General features: G+C 29.9%; 1 protein-coding gene across 3 annotated transcripts; it reads right to left on the bottom strand.

Moving 5' to 3' along the window:
- Window positions 1-11,837: 11,837 nt before the first annotated feature.
- Window positions 11,838-16,282, bottom strand: LOC109797459 (uncharacterized). Of its 3 annotated transcripts, XM_020357505.3 has the most exons (10): window positions 15,879-16,282; window positions 14,419-14,946; window positions 14,006-14,071; window positions 13,680-13,846; window positions 13,424-13,580; window positions 13,254-13,341; window positions 12,638-12,981; window positions 12,452-12,550; window positions 12,337-12,357; window positions 11,838-12,212 (listed from the first exon to the last, which is right to left on the bottom strand). In XM_020357505.3, exons 1-10 carry the CDS (start codon window positions 16,008-16,010, stop codon window positions 12,093-12,095), a joined length of 1,722 nt encoding a protein of 573 aa, XP_020213094.1. In that variant the 5' UTR covers window positions 16,011-16,282; the 3' UTR covers window positions 11,838-12,092. The 3 variants fall into 3 exon arrangements, with proteins under 3 accessions (XP_020213094.1, XP_020213093.1, XP_082915220.1); XM_020357504.3 differs by having other exon boundaries at window positions 11,838-12,357; XM_083059094.1 differs by lacking the exon at window positions 12,337-12,357.
- Between the last annotated feature and the right edge of the window lie 8,388 nt (window positions 16,283-24,670).

Raw genomic sequence — 24,670 nt, 5'->3', positions numbered from 1 at the left:
ATTCTCACACGAGAAATGGTTCGCTGCAACGTAACCTTCTTTTATTTGTAATCAATAATATAAATATGAAGTCCTTTTTATTTAACAACTTTTAATGATATTTTTTTCTTTTTAGACTTATTTTACTATAAAAAATGTTAATAATGCACTATCTAAAAGACTATTGTACCAAAACATAAAGGTGACTTTTGCGATAACTATAAGGACCAACTTGATGATAGAAATTAAAGTAGTATGTGCATAATTTTAAATTTAAACTATGATATTGTTAATGTAATTTCAGTAAATTAATTAAAAGGAACAACTTTTACAACAAATCACACCAATTGTTATGTTACAAGTGAAAAATAAATCAAAATATAGTAACGATAGAATTAGACTATTAGCATGAAATAATAATAATAATAATTATTATTATTATTATTATTATCCTTTTAATCCTTGAAAGGCTTGGTTTTCATGGTTCGTAAACTAAAAAACAAATTAAACAATTATTTTAAATGAGTCAAGGTGGGTTTAAACAATGTAAAAACTTATTGTTTATGATATTTTCTTTTGTTGATGATGGTTTATAAACTCTAAAGTGAAACAACTTAAGATGAAGACTTAAAAACAAGTTTGAATTTGGAGATAATTGTGATCAAATAGTATGGTATACTCGTTCTCTTTATTTATGTTATTTTTTTTAATATAATTATAATATTCATACATGTATTTATTGATATTGTCAATGATTAATTTTTATTAAAAAAATTAATTTATTTGGTAATATGGTCAAACCAATTATTTGTTAATTTATTTGAGGTTGTTCAGTTTTTTTTTTAATGTGTGTACTTTCGTTTAGCATTGCGAGGAAAGGTGACATTTGGTTTTAGAGCGTCTAGCTATTTGTCTATGCCTTTCTCAGTGTATGTTCTATTTAGAGTTTAAACGTATTCTTTGATGCCAAATGTGTTAATGTTTGCTAAACCTCTAGAGGAGTGGGTTTTGTTCGATGCTTTTGTTAGTAATGGAGTCTATTTGAACAAGAAAAGAAATTGAAAACAAATGAATATTCTTCTCACTAGTGACGAAAATGAAACTCCTTCAAAAACCACCCATATGTGATTAACTAATAAGTTATTTAAAAATAATAATGTTTTTTTCTCTCTCCAGCAGGTACGTATTTGCATATAATTAGCGATATGTTGAAATGTCCAAAAGCAGTGTGAAAAGGATAGTTATCCTTTTTCAGAAACATGTTAATCTAACTGAGTTAAGAGCTGAAGGAGATGGCTTCGGAGATAATTACATGGTTTTGAAGATATATTGAGTGAACAGAAAACTCAATTATATGTGTTACTTGATATGGTGGGGTCTAAAGATTCTAAAGAGGCGCCTAATAAATTTAAAGGTAGCAACAAAGGAAGGGACAGAGAGTTCCCCACTTTTTTGGAATACAATTGTGATTTGTGATACACTAATGCGAGTTAGTCAATTATTTATGCTATTTTCCATTCCAATTGCATTTTGGGCTGGATATGGCCCAATGTGTATAGAGAAATGAAATTTAAAATAAATAATCAGATTGTTCGTGTCGAGAACACTCCTTCTCTTTTCCTTCTTGATTTGTCTCCTAAGTTCTAAATGTTGGCTAAGTCCTATCTTCGAATGGTAGGAGGGTATCTGCAAAGGCATTCCGACGCTCAAATGAATATTCGGTATAGAGCAATAAAGACTATTGTATTAAATAATCATACATGTCTCATCAGTCCCATCAATATCATATTTATAGTGACATTCCTGGGCCTGGTGGGCATTTGTATTATTGGGCTGGTACACAAGGTTTTGCACACTGATTATAACTGACGTAGATATGTTTAACATAATTAATATTTGCTTCACTTTACCTCATGTAAATTCGTTACAGCTGAATACTCATTCGGTATGTTCTTCGGCCGAGGGGGTATTCGGCATGTCCATTGGTCAAGAGGGGTATTCGGCCTGTTCTTTGGCCGAAGGAGTACTTGGCCTGTTCTTTGGCCGACTAGGTGCTCGACCCATTCATTGGCCTGATGGGTACTCAGCTTGAAAGGGTACTCGACCCATTCCTTAGCCTGATGGGTATTCGTCCTGAGGGGGTATTCGGCCTATTCCCAATACACACTCCTCTCCCATCCCCTCTTTTATTTTAAGTAAAAATATTATAGTTTTTATATATTTTTTATGTATGAGAATCAAACTCAATACTAAAAAAGTTTACCACAATTCACACACTTTTCTCAATTAACTAGACCCATTTGATACATTTTTTATTCGTTAGTTAAGAAATCATTGAAGATTATCTAATAAATACCAACACTATCTAATGTTTTTTTTTGTTCGTCCTTGACGTATCCACCGCCGATAGCAGTGACTAATCTCCTCGCTAAGCTGGAGGCACCTCAAAGAGTGGGATAGTTGGCCCCAAGATTTAACGCGGCTGCATACACAAGACAGGATTCAAACTCCTGACCTTGCTTAAGCGTGGATCAACCCCTACCGCTGAACCACACGCTTAGGATTAACACTAATACTTTCACTAAATTAAAAAGAACATAAAGAAATGAAATAAATTAGTGAGAAAAAAAAACTAAAAATGAATCGTAAGTAAAATCATATATCCTATATGTAGAAGGAAATAATATATATATATATATATATATATATATATATATATATATATATACTTATTTATTTATTTATTTGTATGTTTCACAAGTACATTTTAATAAAGTAAAATGTTTAACTATAAATGAATAATTTAATAGAAATTTGTTTAAAAATTGTTAAAAAAAATATTTTTTTGGCTATCTAAAAAATAATATAATGTGGATAAAAGACCATTTTATTGGTAATCAATAAATATTTCATAATGCTTAATGTTAATGAAAAAAATTATATCTTGATTAAATAAATTAGAAAAATCGTTTGATTCATCATTGACTAACTAATTAAAAATAGAATATTAATTTAATATAAATTTTTTTACCGCACTTTCCAAGATTAGCTCACTTAAGATTTCCATATCATACAAAGTTCATCACGAATTTACGATCATCGTATGCCTTTATTTCTCTTCTAAATATGCTTTTTTCCTACTCAAGTTTTTATTTTAGATAACTCTGTTTCGAAGATATGATTGAACATTGAATATAAATACTCCTTTTAACCCAAGTTCTCTTATATTGTTTGTTTTGGTAAAAGTATTTGTTAGGCTTGTTTATTTTTATTTTTTTCATGAAAAAATGTTTTGTTAAATAAAATAAGTATTTTTTTTTTATTTTTTTTAATGTGCTTATCTAAGTTTTTCTAATAAGAAAAATAATTATATATATATATATATAAAATCTAAATCCCATCCGTTTTTAAAAAATAACTTTGTAAAAATACTTTTTTTAAAAACACTTTTTTTTTTTTTAATTAAACTGACACATAATAGAAAGAGATAAAAGAGATGCACATAAAGTGAACATTTTTGTTTTACTCGTTTGTTGCAACATAAAAATAAGAAGGAATTGAATTTTTATTTTTCATGTGGAGTCCTCAAAAAACTTTCATATCGTCATGAGGAGAGATTTGTCCTATTTTGTTCCTTTTTTGGTTTGGACTTCTAACCCTTTTCATTTTCATTTTTTGTTTCTTTTTTATTTTCTTCTCTTGCAGCTACTTATATATATATTTTTTTTAAGGGTGATGATATATACACCTCCTATTTTTTATAAATACACCTCTAATCTCTTTTTTTTTTTATAAATAAAATTCCTAAAATATCTTTCTAACTAAATATGATTATGTTGATGGAAATGTTAATTTTGGCATTCCGGAAAGTATTTTCCGGAATAGTAAAATTATTATTCCGGAAAGCATTTTCCGGAAGTATGTTTCTTATATAATTCCGGAAAGTTCTTTCCGGAATATTAAATTTAGTATTCCGGAAAATATTTTCCGGAATTATGTAACAAGCACACTTCCGGAAAATACTTTCCAGAATAAAAAATTTACTATTCCTAAATATACTTTCCAAAACAAAAACTTTATTATTCTGCAAAACACTTTCCAGAATAAATAGTAAGAATAATTACTTGGAAGAAAAAATGCATATGGTTTGACACATTTTCCTTCAATATTGAACCCACTTACAACTTATAACAAAACTAAAAAGGAAAGAAGATAATGCAAAAATTGAAAAGGGAAGAAGGGGAGGTATGGAGATGCGGAGAAAAAAGTAAGGAAAAAGAAACGAGGTGCACAAAGATGAAAGAAGAACGGTGAGAAGGGAGGTCTGAATCTGAAAAATTATAAGTTAGAAAAATAATAAATCCGGAAGTGTGCTTGTTACATAATTATGGAAAATATTTTCTGAAATACTAAATTTAATGTTCCGAAAAGAACTTTCCGGAATTATATAAGAAACACACTTCTGGAAAATGTTTTCCGGAATAATAATTTTACTATTCTGAAAAATATTTTCCAGAATATTAAAATTAACGTTTTCATCAATATAATTGTATTTAGTTAGAAAGATATTTTAGAAATTTTATTTATAATAAAAAGATTGGAGGTGTATTTATAAAATTTAGGAAGTGATATATCATCACCCTTTTTTTAATCTAGTGATAATAGATGTATACCTTATAGTCTTATAGCACCCAGCAACCTTGAGGAAGTTGCCAATTGGGCTAGCAGTTGGCAGCTTCATGACTAGCAATGGGCCCAACTCCATTTACATCCTACAAGGAGATACGGTCACATTTAATTTGGATTTATTTGAAAGTGAAACTGACCCTAAAACACTTAAAATAATAGAGTACGTATTTGTTAATTGTTACAGGGTTTATTAGGCACTTAAAATATTAGTAAGACGGTTGGTTCCAGATTACTTATCAGTTACATTTTCCTTTGTCTCATTCTACCAATTGTCTTATTGTCACAATTTATTTCTATCATTTGGACTGTTTTTGAGCAACTTCCTGCTATTGGACAAGCCCAAATTAATTGTTGGACTTGAGAAAAATAATAGTATAGATTAGCCCAAAAGTTAGATGTTTAGACTAAGAAAAATGATAGGCATGTATGGAATAAATCGAAAGAGGAAAGAAACTGACATGAGCTTCATTACTTGTATCAACTTCGACCACTCAATTTGATGGAAAATCCTGCATAACCAACAAAAAAACAAAAATGCTGATTAATTTATTCATTGAAAAATCTAATGTTCAGACCTCAAGGTGCTTTGAATCAAAAGGTCACCTATGAATATGATATCTCACACATCGTTATAGACGCCATGTGAGCTACCCAATTATTATTTTTTTGGGAACATTAATATATGCCAAATTCAACTAGGACAAAAGCACAGTACAAGGGAATTGCCCTATGGCCACCAATGACCAATTTCGAAAGGAAAAAAAAAAAAAAAAAAAAACCAAGTCAAGAACATGATGTTAACACTCAGCAGAGATTATATACATTCTGAGCCGTTTCATTTTGCAACAGAATTTAACTAGGACAAAAAAGTTCACATAGGAACTGCTCAAATGGTTCCGATCACCCATTTAGATACAACGAGCATGATTTTACAACCATAAGAGTGTTCTATCTCATCAGATTAATAATTTTAATAATTCATGAGCAATATCCAAAATTTCTAGCTAATAAATAACTCTGGCTAAAGCCTAAAGGTTTCCTCTGCTCAAGTATAAAAATAAAATACTTTTGTATTTTTACTAGGCAAATTACTAATTATGTTATACATCACCTAACGAATACGAAAATAAATTTCATCTCGCCGTGCAGTTTTGGCTCAGCTATAATTCTTAGTTTTTCTTTAAAACTGTACCATCTCGGTATAATTCCGATACGGTCCCGGGGAGTAATTCCTTAAAGCCCTTTCGCCTATAAGGCTCAGGGCTGGAAGGCAAGTGTACCGTATCGGCATACCAAGCGAGGAGTCGGAAAAGGGCCGACCTGATTTTGGCCCAGGCATGGAAACAATCGGAATCTGACCTGATCCCCTCCCACGAGGGTGATCTCGGGGGAGTTCGGTTGGAATCCGATCTAGACTCGATCTCAGGGACAGTTAAGCCCTTGCGCCTTATAGGTTTAAGGCTAAAAGGCAAGTGTACCGTCCTAGTCGAATCCTGATCTGATATCCTTTATAGGTTTTGATCCGATGAATCTTGAATATGGGTCTTCTCTGTCGGCAGGCGATCTAACCTCTCACATGGGTAAGATCAGTCGGATCGCGATCTCACCCACCCCCTGGACGAACTCGGCCTGGGTATGGTCGGCCAGGGTGCGCTCGGTCATGGTGAGATCGGCCAGGCTGTGCTTGACCATGGTGAGATCGGCCAGGCTATGCTCGGCCATGGTGAGATCGGTCAGGGTGTGCTCGGCCATGATGAGCTCGGCCAGGGTATGGTCGGCCAAAGTCGGAGTGGGTCTCACCCTTTGGACTGGTCCGAGAATCAAGGATGAAAAGCCTATCTTTGATAATCAAATATTCCCAAGAAAAATCGTTATGGAAATCTTCGCGCTCACAAGGCCCAGGTGGCCCATGAACAGAAAAGTATAAAACCTAAAACCCTAAAGTTAAGACGGCAGATTACACTTTTGAATGCTCTGACTCTAAGGCTTAACCTAGGAAGAAACCCTAGTCCACCCTTTGGCCGGAACAAAAACTATCATTTTGGTGGAGCGATATTATGTAAAACTAGGCTACAAAAAGAATTGATTTGTGGAAAAAAAAATTAAGTTCATATTTACTGATGTAGTATTTATGTATTAGTTAGTTGGTGATTGTTTCTCTTGTAGCCAAACACTTTGAACCTTGAAACTTAATTCCAAAGGCTAGAACAAGACATTTGACCTGCCTTTCTTTCAACTTGAAGCCAAAGAAAAAAAAAAGTGATAACGATAACGTTGATTTGTTGATCTCCTTACTATTAATAAAAACTGCTTGCTGAAAGTGACCATGAAACCGAAGTAACATGTCTAACTAACCAACTTAAACTGTTTGTTCAGTTTGTCTCGGACCTTTTCTCCATATTTCCAAGAAAACTATAATCAAGCAATTTATTAAGTTTTTAGTGAGATTTTTTTCTATGTGCTAATGCACTTTTTAAATTAATTAAATGTTTAAATGTTATTAATTTCTTACGAGGAAACCAAAAACACCAATTTATTGAATTTCGCTTCCACATTAAGTGAACAGTAATTCTTGGTCCAAGAATTCTAACGTATTATTGATTTATTGTCCAATAGTCTCGTAGAAGTCATTTTCCACTTATCATTTTATTTCAATATAGATGAGAGATTCGTTTACTAAGTCTACCTAGACTTACTTCATTTAATAACTCATAGTTTTATGATTATCCGTCGATTTGAATTAATGAAATGAAGTATAAAATAATTTTCAATTTTTTTTAAAATTTGCATATTTGATCTATGCATTAAAAACTTTAAATTATCATTAAAATTTGATATAAAACATGAGTTATTGAACAGAGTAAGTCTTTATTCCTGAAGTAAACAAATCCTTCCTCTTCAAAATATATATATATATATATATATATATATATAGCAACTCTAGCCTCATACCAGAAAATAGTATGCATCACCTAAACGAATTAAAAACAAGAGAAGAGTCTTATCGATGAAAGAAAATAAAAAATGACAATGAGAAGTGGGCTGGATTATGTATAAAGGATTGGGTTAAGGGTTGGTCCAGTGTGAAGTATGAATAGTAAAAAGAAGGCTAAACGACCATTGTGGGGCAGTTTTAGAAACTTATTATCAAAATGGGGCTGTTTTGAAACATTTAACACCTTTGGGGATATTTTCTTGGGTGTCGCTATGGGCCATAGCGACACCCATGACACGTGGCAATTCTAGGTCTGATTATAAGCCATGAAAGCCATATTAGTAGAGTCGTTGTAGCTGGTGGAGTCTCAAAACAAGGCGCTATAGGCTACAGCGACTCAATCCGGCTAAAAAAAATAAATTTTGTTAAAAAATAATAACTAAAATAAGTATTGAAAAATATAAAAATGGGGCGCTATGGCCCATGCCTCCACTGAGGCGCTATGACCCATAGCGTCAGTTTAAAAAATATGTATTATTTTATAAATATAATATTTGTTTAAAAATAAAAAAAAAATGTCGGATAAAAGTGAAAAAGGGAATTAAAATAAGAAAAAATAAAATTTTTAAAAATTTAGTTATACAATATGAAAATAATTTAAAAAGAAAAAGAAAAAAAAATTGGGGCGCTAGGACCCATAGCGCCTCTGGGACGCTATGGCCCATAGCGCCTCTGGTGGCATTATTACGTACAGTACTTTCATTTAATCTAATTTTCTGGCTGTAACAGTGATGTAAACGATGATAAGTAAAACTCTATTATATAATTAAATTACTTTTATATAAGGATGAAATTGGAATTAAGCATTTCGTATAAGAAAAGAAGATACATTTGAAGTTAAAAAAAACGTGCAGTGTGGAACACGGAGCAGAGAGACGGAATCATGGAATATTTCCTTTTCTCACGAGGCGCTATGGCCTATAGTGCCAAAAATTCGCTATAGGCCATAGCGACCTGTCTTCTGTTTTTTTTTTTTTCTTTTCAATTTTTATATTATTAATTTATTTAAAATATTAATTTTATATTTCTGTTATTATAAAAATTTATTTAATTTCAATAAATTATTTATTTTATTTTCTTTTATTCTTATTTATATTATTAACTTTTTTCAATTTTTTTTAAATTTATGTTTTATTCCATTTTTATTATTAAATATTTTTTTCCTTTTATGTATTTCATTTTTCCACTTTTTAATGTATTTAGAAATTTATAAAAAAATAACGGATAAAAAGGAAAAAAAAAGGATTGAAATAAGAAAAAAATGTAAATTTTAAAAAATAAGTAATATAATATAAAAAATAATTTAAAAACGAAAAAAAAAATATTGGGGAGTTATGGCCCATAGCTCCACTCAGGCGCTATGCCTCATAGCGCCAGTTATAAAAATATATCTAATATTTTTTCAAATATAAATTTTTTTACAAATTTATAAAAAAATAACGGGTAAAAGGAAAAAAAAAGATTGAAATAAGAAAAATGTTAATTTTAAAAAATAAGTAATAAAATGTAAAAAAGAATTTAAAAACGAAAAAAAAAAATTTAAAATTGGGGCGCTATGGCCCATAGCTCCACTCAGGCGCTATGGGGCACAGCGCCTTTGTTAAAAAAATACATTTTTTTATTTTAAAATTACGTTTTTTAAAAATTTAATTTTCTTTTTATAATTATATAATAAGTAGTTCACTTTATTATATTTATTTTACATTATTATTATTTTCTTTTTTTTTATTTTTTTCTTTACCCAGTGTCGCTATGGGCTACATAATTGTTTTAAGTCCATCAGCTGTGGTGGGCTAGCCTATAGCGACACTGGTCCAGCCCAACCAAGCCAAAAAAAAAAAAAGTCACGTGTCATGAGTGTCGCTATGACCCATAGCGATACATAATAAAAGAGCTCAAAAGGTGTTAAATATTTCAAAACAGTCCTATTTTAGTAATAAGTTTCTAAAACTCTCCCACAAAGGTCGTTTAGCCTAAAAAGAATAAGAGGAGCGGGAGTGGGTAGGTATGACTACTCTAGTGAGGCGATAGAGTGGTGGATGAAAGGAGTTTCTTGAAATTTCAATAGTGGAGAGGAGAGTCTTGTCAACATGATTGCAACAACTATGTTTTCTTTTTCTTGTCGAGAGTTTGAGTGAAGCACTCCACTCCTCATGCACAGCACAGCTTTTGTTTATGATGTTCATTCACCCACTCAACCTCAATCTTAAAAACTCACAATGAATCAATCACTCAATCAATCAATCAATCAATCAATCACTCCCCCTCTTTCCTTCCTTCACTGCCACCCATTTTCTTATTATAACCAATTTCCTCTTTCTAAAACCCACTCATGTTACTAATACTACCACCTCCACTAATTTTACAATCTGTTGCCCAATTTCAACAGAAACTTGTTTTTATAAAATTAAAATACAGTTATATTACAGCTTCTATTTATTAATTTTTACATAAGGAGTAAGTGGCAGATTAGTAATATTAAAATGATAAGAAAAAAGGGTGTGTTGTGGTGGAGGTGCAGAATGAGTATGAGTATGAATGTATAATGTATGTATCCGTAGACGTGGCAGACAGATGAGACAAGTGACAGAGACCAAGCCATTGGCTACTGCTATTGCCTAGTTTCATTTCAATACATTGGAATTGGAGGACACAACGACAGCGTCCCGCGGGAAGCACGGGCGAAATTTTCTGTTCTCATCTGTGCCCGCCCGGTCCCTCAAAAATCCTTCGTACAATCCTTAATTCTTACTTTTCACGTGCAAAACCTCTCTAACTTTATCATTATTATACTAACACATTCTATTATTACTTCAATTTTCTAAATAAATACTGCTTTCTTACTTTCTTTTACAACCATCTCACCAACTTTATCCGTAATATCTTTCTATTCTATCACCGTAATTTCATTTGAATGGTTATAAAAGAAAAGAGAATCTACTAATGCTCACCTCATACCGTTTTGATATTTATATATTACTTTTTTATACCATTTTTCTATCCTCCTTATTCTTTTAATATCACATTACGTATATGCAAGTTACCACATATAGGTATTAAAAAATAATTTTCAGTATATTTTCGACCCTAGCTTAAGTGCCACCACGTGTTGTTTTTTTAACTGTTTTAGTTGACACTGACTTTTTTGTTGGGTAGGTACGTGGAGCACTCCTTTATCTTTTTACTTCAGCAACAGTTTAACCACTGTAGTACCTTACAGGCTAGGGAAACACAAGTAGCGGAATACAATGCACCCATTTTGAGTATTTTCCAAAGCTATTTAGCCACGTTGTGCCCAGGCTGCACCCAAATGTGATGGATACATTCATGTATATGACGGATACATTGTATGAAAGAACATGTGCACAACTTCAATTATTTTAAAGGAGTTGTTAGGGTACTTTTCAAAGATTGAGAAATTTTAATATATTTTTTTATGTTAATTTATAAAAAATTTAAACAAATTTAATTTAATTATAAAATAAATAATCCAAATTATACTTATAAAATAAAAATTAAGATCAAATTATAGAAATTAAAATTATAAGATTTTAATAATATTATAAAATATTAAAAAAAAGAAAAAAAATAATAAATAATAAAAATAAAACATTATTAAAATTATAATATAGAAATTCAAAAATTTAAGATAAAAAGTCAAAAAAATATACTTAAAAAATTATTAAAATTAAAATATAGAAATTCAAAAATTAAGTGAAAAGATAAAAATATACTTAAAAATTATTAAAATTAAACTATTTAAATATATAATAATATTGTTACAAATAAATTAGAATATATAAAATAAAAATAAAATAACTAAATAATTTAAAAATGGAAAGAATAAAATATCATAAATATTATTTAAATAAATTATTAAAAATATAAATATAAAAAACTGTGCTATTACCTTCTAAGTACCATAGAATTTCTCTTATTTTTAAATATATGTGAAAACTAATACAAAATAACTCTGAATATATTATAAAGCTAAAATATATGTACATACTTCCCTTTTCCAATACAATTTAAATCTACTCAATCCAAATTCCTCTTGTTATGATTTATGCCCCAAAACTGTGTGTCGCTTTATAAAATATAAGGTCTTTTCACGTTACTTTTTGACATGAGAGATCATGTTCAATGAATCCATGCTCGCTCATGTCCTCCTAGCTTATAACCAAATAGGAGGAAATTAACTTATTAATCAGTATCATCAAACAAAAATCTTCCAATGCAATGGGAAGAGGACAGGATTACACCGCAAATCGAAAAACAAATAACATTATGCAGATAACGATTGATTCAGGAAATTCATGATAACCACTCAAGTACGTCGTACGGTTATGTCCGAAATTTACATGAACCTTATTTTATTAGCCTCCTCAATATTTCACCTGAGGATTTCCACTAGTAGGTCCTCCCAGTGTTAAAACCAACCCTTGAAGGTCACCCCTGATTTTATGCTCCTTTGAAACACCATTTGGAGAGCCACGCATGATTGGAAATGGTAAAGCCACTGGGGTTTGCCGCGAAACGTGGCATGGTTCTGCATGCAAACAAATAGGTGCATGTTGGGAAGCCCTTAAATTACTCACATGATTGGAGTTCAAAAATGCTTGAGTTGAAGGCAAAGAACTTGTTAGAGAACAATTTGGTTGAACACTGGCTACCTTTGAGACAATTCCTGTTCCCTGATGCATTTTTTATTTGTTACCGAAACTGGTTAAAACACATAAATTATGATCATAATGTGACACATTATAGCACCAAAGTTCAGGAACTTACAGGTGCAAATATGACTCCCCTGAAAACCTTTCCATTCACAGGAGAGAGTGCTCCTGAGTCAAAAGCTCCATTAACTCTCCCACGAACTTCGGCACCAATCTTGTATTTAAAATCAAGAGTGAATTAGAATGAGCAACTAGGATTAACAAAGGGGGAAATTGTGGCAGTATAAGACAAAGGATTCACCATGTGTTGAATGGGTCCTCGCCCCATGGCTTTCTGCTCTGCAGCCTGATGTTGAGCTCTCTTTCTATCCTCGTGAACATAAAGAGATTGTTGTTGCTTTAGTTTATGTTCTCGGAAATGAAAATCACGTGGAGTTTTAAGGGGGGTTCTCTTATCATCTGAGTCATTGTCGTGTTGGCAAGTGGTTGGAAATAACGTATTTGTTTTTTGAGTTGGGGTCTGTTCTTGATCGGATTGGTATGGAGATGAATGAAGGGACAATGAAAGAAACTTTTCTTCTTGTTCTGATTCAACATCCCACACCTTTGAAGCAGCAATTCTCCTCCTCTTCTGTCGTGAAGCACCTACATATAATCATTTGGTTTCAGTCAACCAACCCTTATTGAGTCTCCACTTGCACCGAATAAATTTCTCAATGAAACCAAAGTAAAATAAATAAAATTCCTTAAGTTTAAATCAACTCAAGGCACTTAAAATTTTATAAAAGTCTTCTCATCCATCTTTTCTAAAAGCTGGTATGAAAATGAAAAGGCTTTGATTCATTTTGTTTTCTAGTTTCTTCTCTAAGTGCTTATTAATGACTTGTTACGAAGTTTGTTCAAAGTTATCAACTCACCTGAGTCAAAGAGACAAGGGAGTGCTTTTTCGGATGCAACTTCATAAGCTCCTTTTCCGAAAGCTTCCACATTATTCCTCACAAGTTTCTGCATCAAAACTCATTGTCAGTTCCACTTTTGGTAAAATCGAACTAGGTAAATGATGGCATTGCTACATGAAATTCTGTACCGAGTTGGTATCTGCTTCTCCTGGGATAATTTTATTTTCTCGAGTTATATAAGTTCCAAAAGGTTTGCACATGTGAATATAGTAACGCCCATTTGGATGCTCTGCTCCAAGCTGCAACACTAACAATTCTTTGAGAGGCCGTTCATCTTCCCCACAACTGCTAACAAAAAAATAAAAATAAAAATTGAACTGTCATGAGAAAGAGAATTGACATTGCAACATTGGTTAGAAATACTTCTAATATATAGAATCATACCCTCCATATATTACAATATCAATGCCTGCAACAACAGCTGTATGAGAAAATCGCCCTTGTGGCTGTTGAAAAGGTATATCAAGTTGAGTCCACGAAAAATTGCAGATATCAAAGATCCAAACGTCATTATAGTAACGTTTATCTCCAACTCCTCCAATGATATAAACCTGTACATCATGCAGTTTTAGAAAATGATGTGGCTCAATCTAATGAGAAAAAATCTATGAATTCCTTGACAAACTTAACTATTAAAATTCAGAAGTGTTCTGTATCAATTCAGTAAAAAGCAAGTGCTGGTAAAAATGAATGTCACTAACATAACTTGCCTTTGTTCCAATGTTCACTGCAGCATGACCAGCCCTGACCCCCGGTGGAGAACCTTGAATTGTCAACTGTTATTAAAAAGCCAAAAGCTTGTGTAAATGTTTGGGAGGGCATGTGAAAATAGCTTATGATATGTCATAAACTATTTTTAACTTATTTTAATATGCGCTCTAGTCTCCAAGATAGCTTATGAAAGTAGCTACAACTTAGATGAAAGGAGTTTAACTATTCTTTTCAATCATAAAACCACTACATCAGTGCTTACATGATAGGTATTTATTCAATAAGCACATAATTAAACTGTTTATCCTGAAGGACCCTAAGTCCCTTCTAGTAGAAAACATAACATTTTCCCTTTCCAAACGTTTTAAGAAAATTATAAGCAATGATCGAAGAGGAGGAGGGAAGAGCATACTCTAGACCAAGTCATTGTTGCCATATCAAGCATGTGAACATTGCCATGATACTGATCACCAGAGTCTCCACCATACACAATAAGCTTGTCTCCAATTGCAAGAGTACTGTGACTGTCCCTAGGGACAGGCAAATCACCTTTCAACTCAGGGGAGGTCCAACTCATGGTTCGAAGATCAAGAATATGTAAATCATTTAAATAGTTAGCATGACCTTCTCCACTACCACCAAATATCACTATCCTCTCATCACCAACGAGCGTGGCAGTATGGCTTTCACGTGGGGATGGAGGAGTCCCTTTAACCTCAGGTCTAACCCACTCTTTGGTAACAAGATCAAGTATATGAACATGATTCACCTTCTTAAAGCCATTTGTACCACCAAACACTATCATTTTATGCCCCACAAGAACAGCACTATGGCTATCTCTAGGCCCTGGCTTTTCACCCGTGGTAGTAAGCTTGCTCCAAACCATTTTGTTAAGGTCCAAAGTGAGAACATCGCAAAAATGCAGTCCCCCACAACACCCCTGAAATAGTAGACACAAAGTGTTTATCAAAACATCAAAAGCTTACCAAACATGCTTAATCAGTAAAAATATATAAAATATTCTATACTGTCCACTAGTTCACATTTTGCAAGGCAATGTGACAGGATAAAACGTGCTTGATTGCTTTCATTTATAGAATTGCAAATGAAAGAACAAAAGAAAGGAAATGGTCACTATGTTGCATTTTCTTAATTTAGTTCAATGTTCACTGGTCATAAGGACCAAGCGATCTCAACCCAAAAAAATCAGGCAGTATTTTCTAGGTCAATCTCTTAATGATCAATTGTGCTTAAGTTTCTGCAATATCTATCTAGTGGCAGGAGATGGATAATATGTAATAAAGTAAGAGGTCTCAGATAACCATGACAGTGAAGTAGCACAGTGTCTTTTAAAGTGCATGTTTTATAACACAGGACAGGAGGGATGAGTAAAAACAGAAGAGAAGAATGAAAATATAAATATTGCTATATTAAGAAAGCAGAAAGATGATGGTCACCCAAACTCGTATTGTCCCACTAATTACAGTAAGAAAAATGAATTCAGTTAACTGTCTCCAAGAAAAATAGGTGGTGAAAGAGATTAGGAAAAAACTAAAATTCAGAAGAAGAAAGTGCTTTGGTTCTTAGCCTTATATAGATAGCAATAACGCAGTGAAGAGTTGAGAAATACTAAAGAAGTACTAATTAATACTTGGAACTAGCTAAATTAATGAGAAAATTCCCCAGAAAAGAAATCACCAAAGAATTACAACATGTGGGGAGACATCATTAATGAGGACAATCCAGTAAGGAGCAGGTCTAAAAAATATCTAATCTAGATATGGTTGAGAAACTTAGAAACTATTAATTACAACATGGAAATAAACTGTTGTTTTCTTTAGTGAGTAAAAGGGATTTGAAGTTAAGTCATACCCCAAAGACATACATAAGGCTATTGGAGAAGCAAGCAGAGTGCCCCCATCTTTCAGAAGGATTAAAACCCAAAACCTTTGGATGCAGCCACATTGCCTTGTTCTTGGAAACTTGAGGTACAACTGAACTCATGTTTGTGTGTGCGAGAGTGAATGTGAATGTGTGATGGGTAAGTTAAAACTTAGAAAAGCTTATGTTGAGGTTGAGCACAGTGGTTGACACAGATGAAGAAAGAGTCGAGGACGAAGAGTCGTATGGAAAGAGAGATTGATTCAAAGAGGACATCAACAAGCCAAGTGATGTATCAACAATCAATGTCAATAGACATGAAAAGATGGGCGCTTTCAAGTCCAAATCACTGTGGCAACCAACAGCAAGTGATGGATGTAGTGAAAACAACAATCTTTCTCTCACAAAGCATTAAAGTTTTTCTTATATATATGTTATATTGTACTCTACAAAACCAATAATAAAATTTTATTTTGGTATACGTGTATATTATGAGTATAACAGGAGGCAATTATACTCGAATAGAATAACCGAATAACATTATGCATGATAAAACTTTTAGCAATAAAAATAATAATAATAATAACAAAGAAGAAGAAGATATTTCGTTAATTTTGACAATTTGACACAGTAAAAGATACTATATATATACATATACATAGTATAAACATACTATTGGATAGGATGACGTATTAGAAACATGTATTGGTTTAATGGTGTTGCTCTGCTTCGCTGGATAAGCTTGAAGAACATGAACTAGTGATGTAAAATCATGGAACATGACCTGGGGAGAGAGAGAATATATTTCAAAAGGTTTGGTTAATTAGTATTCTATCATGCTTATTAACAAATATTTAATATTATATTTTCTGGTTAATAAATATTTCTAAAAATAATGTGTTAAATATTTTTATATGATTTTATATTTTAATTTATTAACTTCTACTTAGGGAATACTTTGAATTTATCTTTTTAAATCAGTTTTCTGATATTCTCTTTAAACAATAACTAAAGAACATCAAATAATTTATATTTAATATTTTTAATTGTTTAAAACAACTATGAAAATCAGTTTTATATTTTAATGTGATAAATATTTTTAATGAATTATTTTTTAATCAACTTCGAATACACATTATAAAAATGTTTTTGGGTAAGATAATGTTTGACCCAACTTTTTTTCTTCTATTTAAAATGATATGTAAGACTAAAATTAATTATATTGAATGATAATATTTTTAGAAACCATTTTTGAATGAGTATGCTTTTAGAAATTTTTCTTTGATGTGAATATTTTTAAGATTTTTTACTTAATTTTTTATCTATTTTTTAAAATTAAATTTTAATATTTTTAAACCAAATTATTAATAGTTAAAAATAATCTTGTATACTAATAATACTAACTATTTATTATAAATTAATAATATATTTATATGTTTAGATTTATTTATTTATTGTAAATTATAATATAATTTAGTTATTCAAAAGTATCTATTATTATAAATTTAATTATATAAAATAAACATTTACCTTGTATATTATATAAGTTAAAATTATAGTTTATATAAAAGATTTTAAAAGCTAAAGAGTAAATTTTGATAAAATAAAATAAGAAAGATAATTAAAAAAAAACTGCATACTCCAGTTTTTCTCTTTTTCTGGTAAGGATTTAAAGGATAAATTGATGTAAAAGAATCAATAATGAAAGGAAAATTTTAATTTTTAAGAAAAAAGAGGTGTAAAAAATTTACTACTACTACTTTGTTTATCTTGCTTTCATGGTTGTCTAACTGAAAATGATGGAGTGGTGTGGTGGGATTGAGTTGTTGGAAATGACGAGGAAGTTGTGTTTGGGTTTGACACTGCCAGCAGTAGCAGTAACCACTAGGTAGGTAGTAGGTCATAGGCTCAGAGTAGAGGAGAGCCACTCCTTCTCTTCCTTCCAAACAATCTTAGAATGTTTACTTTATACTTATTCTTCTCTTTTCATTCTTTGACTATTTAGTAAAAAACTATACTATATTATATTATTCAAAAGTATTAAATATATTTTATTATATTTTAATTAGTTATTATAAAGTAAGAATATATAAATTAATAGATAATATAATATCTAATTTGTATAAAAGATAAGGAGTATATTAAAAAATCAAATAATAATTTGTATAAAGTCTAAAACTTTAATTGCATTTTTTTAATATCTATAAAAAAATTAAATGTCAAATAAAATGAAATAGAAGGAATAATTATAAATGTATATTTTAACATTCCAAATACGTATGTGATTATTCATTATTTCTCTTTATTTATTTTTTATTGTATTGTATTTTTTTTGTGTGTGTAAGCTTGTAGTTGTAGGTGTTTTCAGTATTTTGCCTTACATTTTTTTTATCTTGTATTTGTTATAAGAGACCTTACGAGTGGAATAAGAAATGTGATAAATAAAAAGAGAAAATTTAAAAATATAAAATATAAATGAATTAAAAAATAAAAAGGATAGAAATGCCTGTATATTTTTCTTTCTCTAATGGGTACTTTCGAACAAAAATTAATGAGTTAAAAGGAATTTTGTTTTATTAAAAAACATGTATCATATATAAAATATTTAATACCTGAAGAAATAATTTACTTTTTAGCCGGCTGGAGAAAAAGAGGCACGAAGCCTCTTTGTTTTAAATAAAAAAAAATTAATGAATAGCTATTTAAAGGGAAATTTAGAAATTTAATATCAGTAAAACAAAATAAATAAATAAAAATATATTTTTTAAAAGAAATTATAAAGATAAATTAGTCTAAAATTTGTATATATTAAAAGAGATATTTCTTTTATTAATAATATAGACATATAAATGATTATATAATATAAATATTGAGCATATTTTATTGAAAATTTCAAATTATTTTTTGCTTATGGCTAACTAATTTTAAAATATTAAAATTTAATTTATATTTATAATAAATGAAAATCAAATTAAATGAAAAGTTAAAAAAAATTCTAAAAATAATATTTCATAAAATAGTCGTTAGTTTTTAATATTAAAGGATTGATGATATATTGAAATCCATAGAAGATGAAGACTTTTTTCTCTTATCTTTTAAGTCTTGGTAAAGATATTGATTAAGAAATTAAAATATAATTTTTAATTAGAAATTGTTATAAAATATTTTATCGCAAACAAAAACTAGTAAAATGTGATTATTTTTAATTAATTTGTTTTTTTCATTAAACCAACATGGAGTAAGAAGAATATTGGCTAACACTTGCCTTTCCTCTGATCTCTCACGGTCACCCAGGTCTCAAAATGGGATTTAGAAATGTCTCTTCTCAAGGTTTACGGGGAAGTGTGGTGTTTGGTTCCTTGGAAATTCTTTCTAGTTTCGGGTAATGGGATTTTCTTTTCCTAAATAATTATTTTCTCTTTAAAATTGTCATTAAACAAACCAACAACTACTTGACTATTATTTACTGTCTGTTAGGGAGGAGAATAAATAAGATAAACAAAAATGAGTCAAGAAAATAGGGCGAATGGAAATAGATGATAAATGATAAATATAGTATATTTTAAGGATGATTGATTTGAGAGAAAAAAAAATCAATTAATAATCATCAACTTTATTTTTTCTTCTAAAATTTGATTATACCTTTTAAAAAAAAAACTGTTATATGTCAGTCTAGTAACGAGTCCTTGGTGAACTCGATTATATATTTGAAAAAAAATATATAAAAATTATACCTTTATTTTCCGAACATTAGCCCTCATATGTAATTTTTATCTCAAATAAACCAATAAGATCGAGCTTTATTCCCTCTGTGCTGCTTTCATACACTAAACACCATAGTAATTAGTAAATGCAGGTGTAACTGTGTAAGGTAATAATATGAATAATATTTCATGCTCTGGAACCCAGTTGTTACTGATTGACTAGCGAGTAAATTGAAATAAGATGAATAGTACGTGTGCAACAGTTTTTAATATGCAAATGTAACCCTATTTGGTAATTACATTAGGAACAAAATCACACTTCACACGAAAGCAATGTCATTCCCAACCCATCAACTTCCTTCGTAGTTCGTACAGAAGGACCAAATGGAATGGCTGCGGCATGCAGGTCTCAATTACAAATATAAAAGATTACAGAGAGAGAGAGAGATTTAAAGTAATTTTTTTTCAAAAGTTATTAACTTTAATTTTTATAACTTTTAAAAATCCTATTACTCAAAAAAATAGATTAAGATAATTATGTATCATTAACGATTTAATATAATATTTTTGTTAATAAAATTATTCGTAAGTGAATTTTATAAAATTTGAATATAAGAATTAAAATAATTTTTTTTTAATTTACATAAATTAAAAAATAATTTTAAATTTAAAAATTAAAAAAAAAATTACGTTAATTTAAAATATTAAAATCATATTTAAGAAAGATAAATATCGATGCTCTTGTTGTGCAAAATTGTATTTTGCTTGCGTAAATACATGTTATTATTATGAAATAAAACTTGATATCTCAGATCTAATTTCGTATTTTTCAACGTATTTTCAGACAATACTGTAGAATGTATATTACACGCGACGCGACAAACACGGGAAGGTATTCAATTGAGATCTAACCCTGGAAGACTGAGACAATGACTACACGAAACGTGACTCACTCACTCCCTCTTATAAAAATAGTAAGATCAGCTAACCTCCCAACACACTACTTTTCCCACTAATTAAAATTATTTTTTATACGATTTTATTTATTTAATTTTCCGTTAATACTCTTAAAAAAATTTATAAATTGTTTTAATTACATTTTTATATGTTAAAATTAACTTATCCATAAATTGGCCATAAGTTTTAATTTATAAAAAATTAATATAATTTGTTGTTTGTTTCAAATAATAATATATACTTAATAATTGAAAAATATGAATTATATTTAAAAAAATAAAAACATTATTTATTTTAAAATATTTTTTAAATCTTAAAACTTCGCTAATTGTGAAACCAAAAATTATTAAAAAATATTTGAAAGAATATGTACTCCCTCTGTTACACAATATCTACTATTTTAAGTTTTTAACACTTGAAAAATGTTTCAAAAACACAAAGCTTAGTTATAAATCTATATGTATAGTTAATACTGCTCTTTAATGAGAATGGAGATTTTATTTTCATAATATGCATTAATATAAATATATATTAATTAAATTAATTACGTTTGCATTAAATATAAATAAATAATATTGGAATGAATTTATAATCCTAATCAAAGAATATAATTAAGTACAATTTCATTATCTAATTTTTATCCGTTTCAAAATGTAAGATATTATCAATTTTTAATTAAAAATAATTATTTTCTAAAATTATTTCTTCATAAATTATTTAATATTTAAAATATAATGCATTTATTGAAATAATGAATCAATTAAATATGATTATATAAAAATTAGTATATTTATTTTTATTTTTAATCAATAGTAATCGCAGTTAACGTAAGAGCCAGCGAGTAAGATGAAAAAATGCAAGGATAGTTTGAAGTTTGAAGTGTTTTGTGGTTTCCTTGGAAAATGGACCCACTGAGACAGATACGTGTCGTTGACTCATATGATACCCGGTTCACGACGGTAACGCAACGCAAGCACTAATTCCAAAGCCTGTTAAACTGAACGACGGCGTTTACAGGATACACGGGATGGCAGGGGCAGTGTGACCCTGGGGAATGGGGATAGGGATCCTCTACGGTCGAAGGTGCAGTTTCATATTCCATGTAAATTTATTTTATTTTATTTTTAAATTAAATTATATTTTTTATTTTTTATCTTATTTTTAAAATTTATTTTAGTTTTTATTTAAGTAATATTTTACTTTACTCTTTTATTTTTAAATTTGAGTTAATTTGATATTTTAAAATAATATTTTTTATTTTGCAATATAATTTTGAATATTTTTTTGTTTAATTCTAGATTTAAAATTTGTTTTATTAGATTAATTTATATAAAAATAATTAAATTCAAATGAAGTTTAAAAAATATTATAAACATAACTACAATTATATGAAAATAAATTTAAAAGTAATAAAAAATAAAAAATATTATTTTATATTATTTTTTAACTGTTTATGGAATATACTTTTCATATAATTTTTATTATTTTATAATTCTCTTAAATTTCAACTTCAATTAAATTTTATAATTTTCATATAAATAAATTTAATATTGTAAATTTTATGTGTCGAATCAATAAAAATTAATTCAAATTTGTATTATAAAATTGAGAATAATCATTATAAAAATTAAATAAAGGTTTAAAATAATAATTTAACCTATTTTTTATTAATTTTTTGTTTAAGTAAAATACTATAATATTGATGGTTGAGATTCGTGATCAATTTTAAACCGCAAAAGACCTTGATCCGTAGCACTGGTCTTTGTGGTCTTCTTTCTCCTCTGCAGTCTTCACTGCAGTTCTACCTTAAATTACATAAAAGTCTGTTAGCTTTAATACGTGGACTTCCACGGCTAGGCATCGCAAGTCGCAACGCGTGGGTGCGGATATAGATAGTAAGATGGATCTGATTTTACGGACACTCATAAAAATATTCCTATGAGGTAGATAGATATTCGTTTATGTGAGAATGGATATAGGATCGATATAAATCTACAAAATTTAGTGGGTGAGTATGCACACAGATAATATAGTATGTAACTAGTATCCTACAGTTTTATATATATAAAAGAATATAATTATTTAATAATATTTTATTTATTTAAATTATATTATAATATTATAATTGAAATTTTATTTATTTTTGTTTTTCTTGTAATTTTACATCTTCATTCATCTATTATATAATCATTTGTCTATCTCGAATATCGTCTTTCATCATTACCGTTTATGATATCCTTGTGTCACTTCTATTATTTGTCTTATATGTCGCTTGTGTCTCTTCCTCGCAACGCTATTTATGTCTCTGCCTCATTTCACTCCTCACATCTCTATCTTGTATTGTTGCTTGCATCACCATCCTGCATTCTTGCCTCGTTGCCTTGTGTCTCTCTATTACCATCATTGTAGGGTTGTTAACTATTAGAAGATTTGTTAGTCATAATTTCATATAACATCGCATTGAGATTGTTAATAAATAGATTTTAAAGGTTTCCAACTATTCTTATATATGTTTTATTTTATTTACTAATAAAAAATATTTTTTTATACAGTACTAGGGTATAACATGGTTTGGGAATGAACTTACCATAATATTAACATGCATTAACTAAGTCCCTTATGGATTACAACACAACTAATTATTCTTGCGATACCACGCACCTCTTTAGTAATCGGTTAAGAGTTGTGACATTCAATTTCATACCTTACTCCAACATCAACTAAGGATCTATAGGAGACTCAATAATTCACTTTAAGAAATAACACCTATTCGAATAAGGTTTTTAATAATCGAACTCATGGACCACTACACCAATATCCATATAATGAGATATTCAACTTTTAAAAATAACCTATCTTCTAGTCTTAAGTCAGTCAACATGGCTAGATATTTGTAGAATTCTCAGCATCGACACCTTAACAAGTCAATAAATCAATGAATCATGCTTAATTGCCTAAAGCATTCTTAACATCGATCACACCTCAACAAGTCAACAAACCATGCTTACATGTTTGAAGCATTCTCAACACCACACCTCAATAATTATCATCTATATCCATCACCTTAGGTCAATGAATATAGATCTAACAATATTAATATCATCTATATCCATCACCTTAGGTCAATGAATATAGATCTAACAATATTAATCAGTGTATAACACAATTGCACTTCAACCGTTCAATCATATAACCATCTACGTATATCATCCCATATCAATATGCATAGACCCTAATACACTTAACAACATACAACATGCAATAGATTCACATAACCTACCAATGTTAAATAAATTAATCATATAATTAACAAGTTACTATAAAAACAACCTATGCCTAACACTATCCACCATGTGCTCAATGTCATTGAGGCAAGAAAATCTTTGCCTCACCCATTTCCAATGCCATACAACTTGTGTCTGGTGTGGGTTAGGTGCCATTAAACTCTTATGTCTAGCGTGGTAAAGTCCCTTGACCGGCTCCAATTCAGGCAAAGAAGATTATTTTTCCTTATGTCTGACACCACTATTTTAACACCTGGCGTCAATATAAGTAGAGACTATTTTTTCATCTCATGCATAGTGTCATTCAAACCATGCTTAGCGTGATCAAGTCAATGACTAATCTCTCTCTCCACACTTAATGCTATCAATCATGCTACCAGCATAAGTAAGACAAAGATCTTTGATTTGAGTCACGCCCTACGTGATGGTGAGTTTTTCACTGTAAACTCATGAATTTAGCTCAAAACACTTAAAATCCATAAAATCACCAACATGCAAAGCAAGATAACATTTATACACATCAACAACAACTCAATCCACACCAATAAAACAACATGCAATCACATTCAAGTTAGAATCACAAAGATCCCCTCGGTGTGCATCTCCTACCCAAAGCTCGTCGAAAACGATGATTTTATCACTCAATCATCCACACAACCACGAATTAGATGCAATTCCACAACATACAACATCAAAATCAACCAACAACAACCAAACCACGAATCTAGCTTCCATTACCTCACCAATTCGAGAGAAGAAAAAGAATACTTCAAGTTCACCCCAAAACTTTGCACTGCTCCAATCCTCAACTAAGAGCTTCAGATCACCACTCCAACAA

This window comes from Cajanus cajan, chromosome 6 (genome assembly GCF_000230855.2).
Source record: "Cajanus cajan strain Asha chromosome 6, NIPB_CcT2T_4, whole genome shotgun sequence".
Lineage (NCBI taxonomy): Eukaryota > Viridiplantae > Streptophyta > Magnoliopsida > Fabales > Fabaceae > Cajanus > Cajanus cajan.
The sequence above is the reverse complement of the archived record's forward strand: the minus strand, read 5'-3'. Positions and strand labels throughout refer to the sequence as shown.

Coding starts and splice junctions, on each gene's coding strand:
- LOC109797459 (XM_020357504.3), bottom strand. CDS start 16,010: ATGAGTTCAGTTGTACCTCAAGTTTCCAAGAACAAGGCAATGTGGCTG. Junction 13,342..13,423: donor GAGAAGCAGATACCAACTCG/GTACAGAATTTC, acceptor GTTTTGATGCAG/AAACTTGTGAGGAATAATGT. Junction 12,358..12,451: donor GGGGAGTCATATTTGCACCT/GTAAGTTCCTGA, acceptor AAAATGCATCAG/GGAACAGGAATTGTCTCAAA.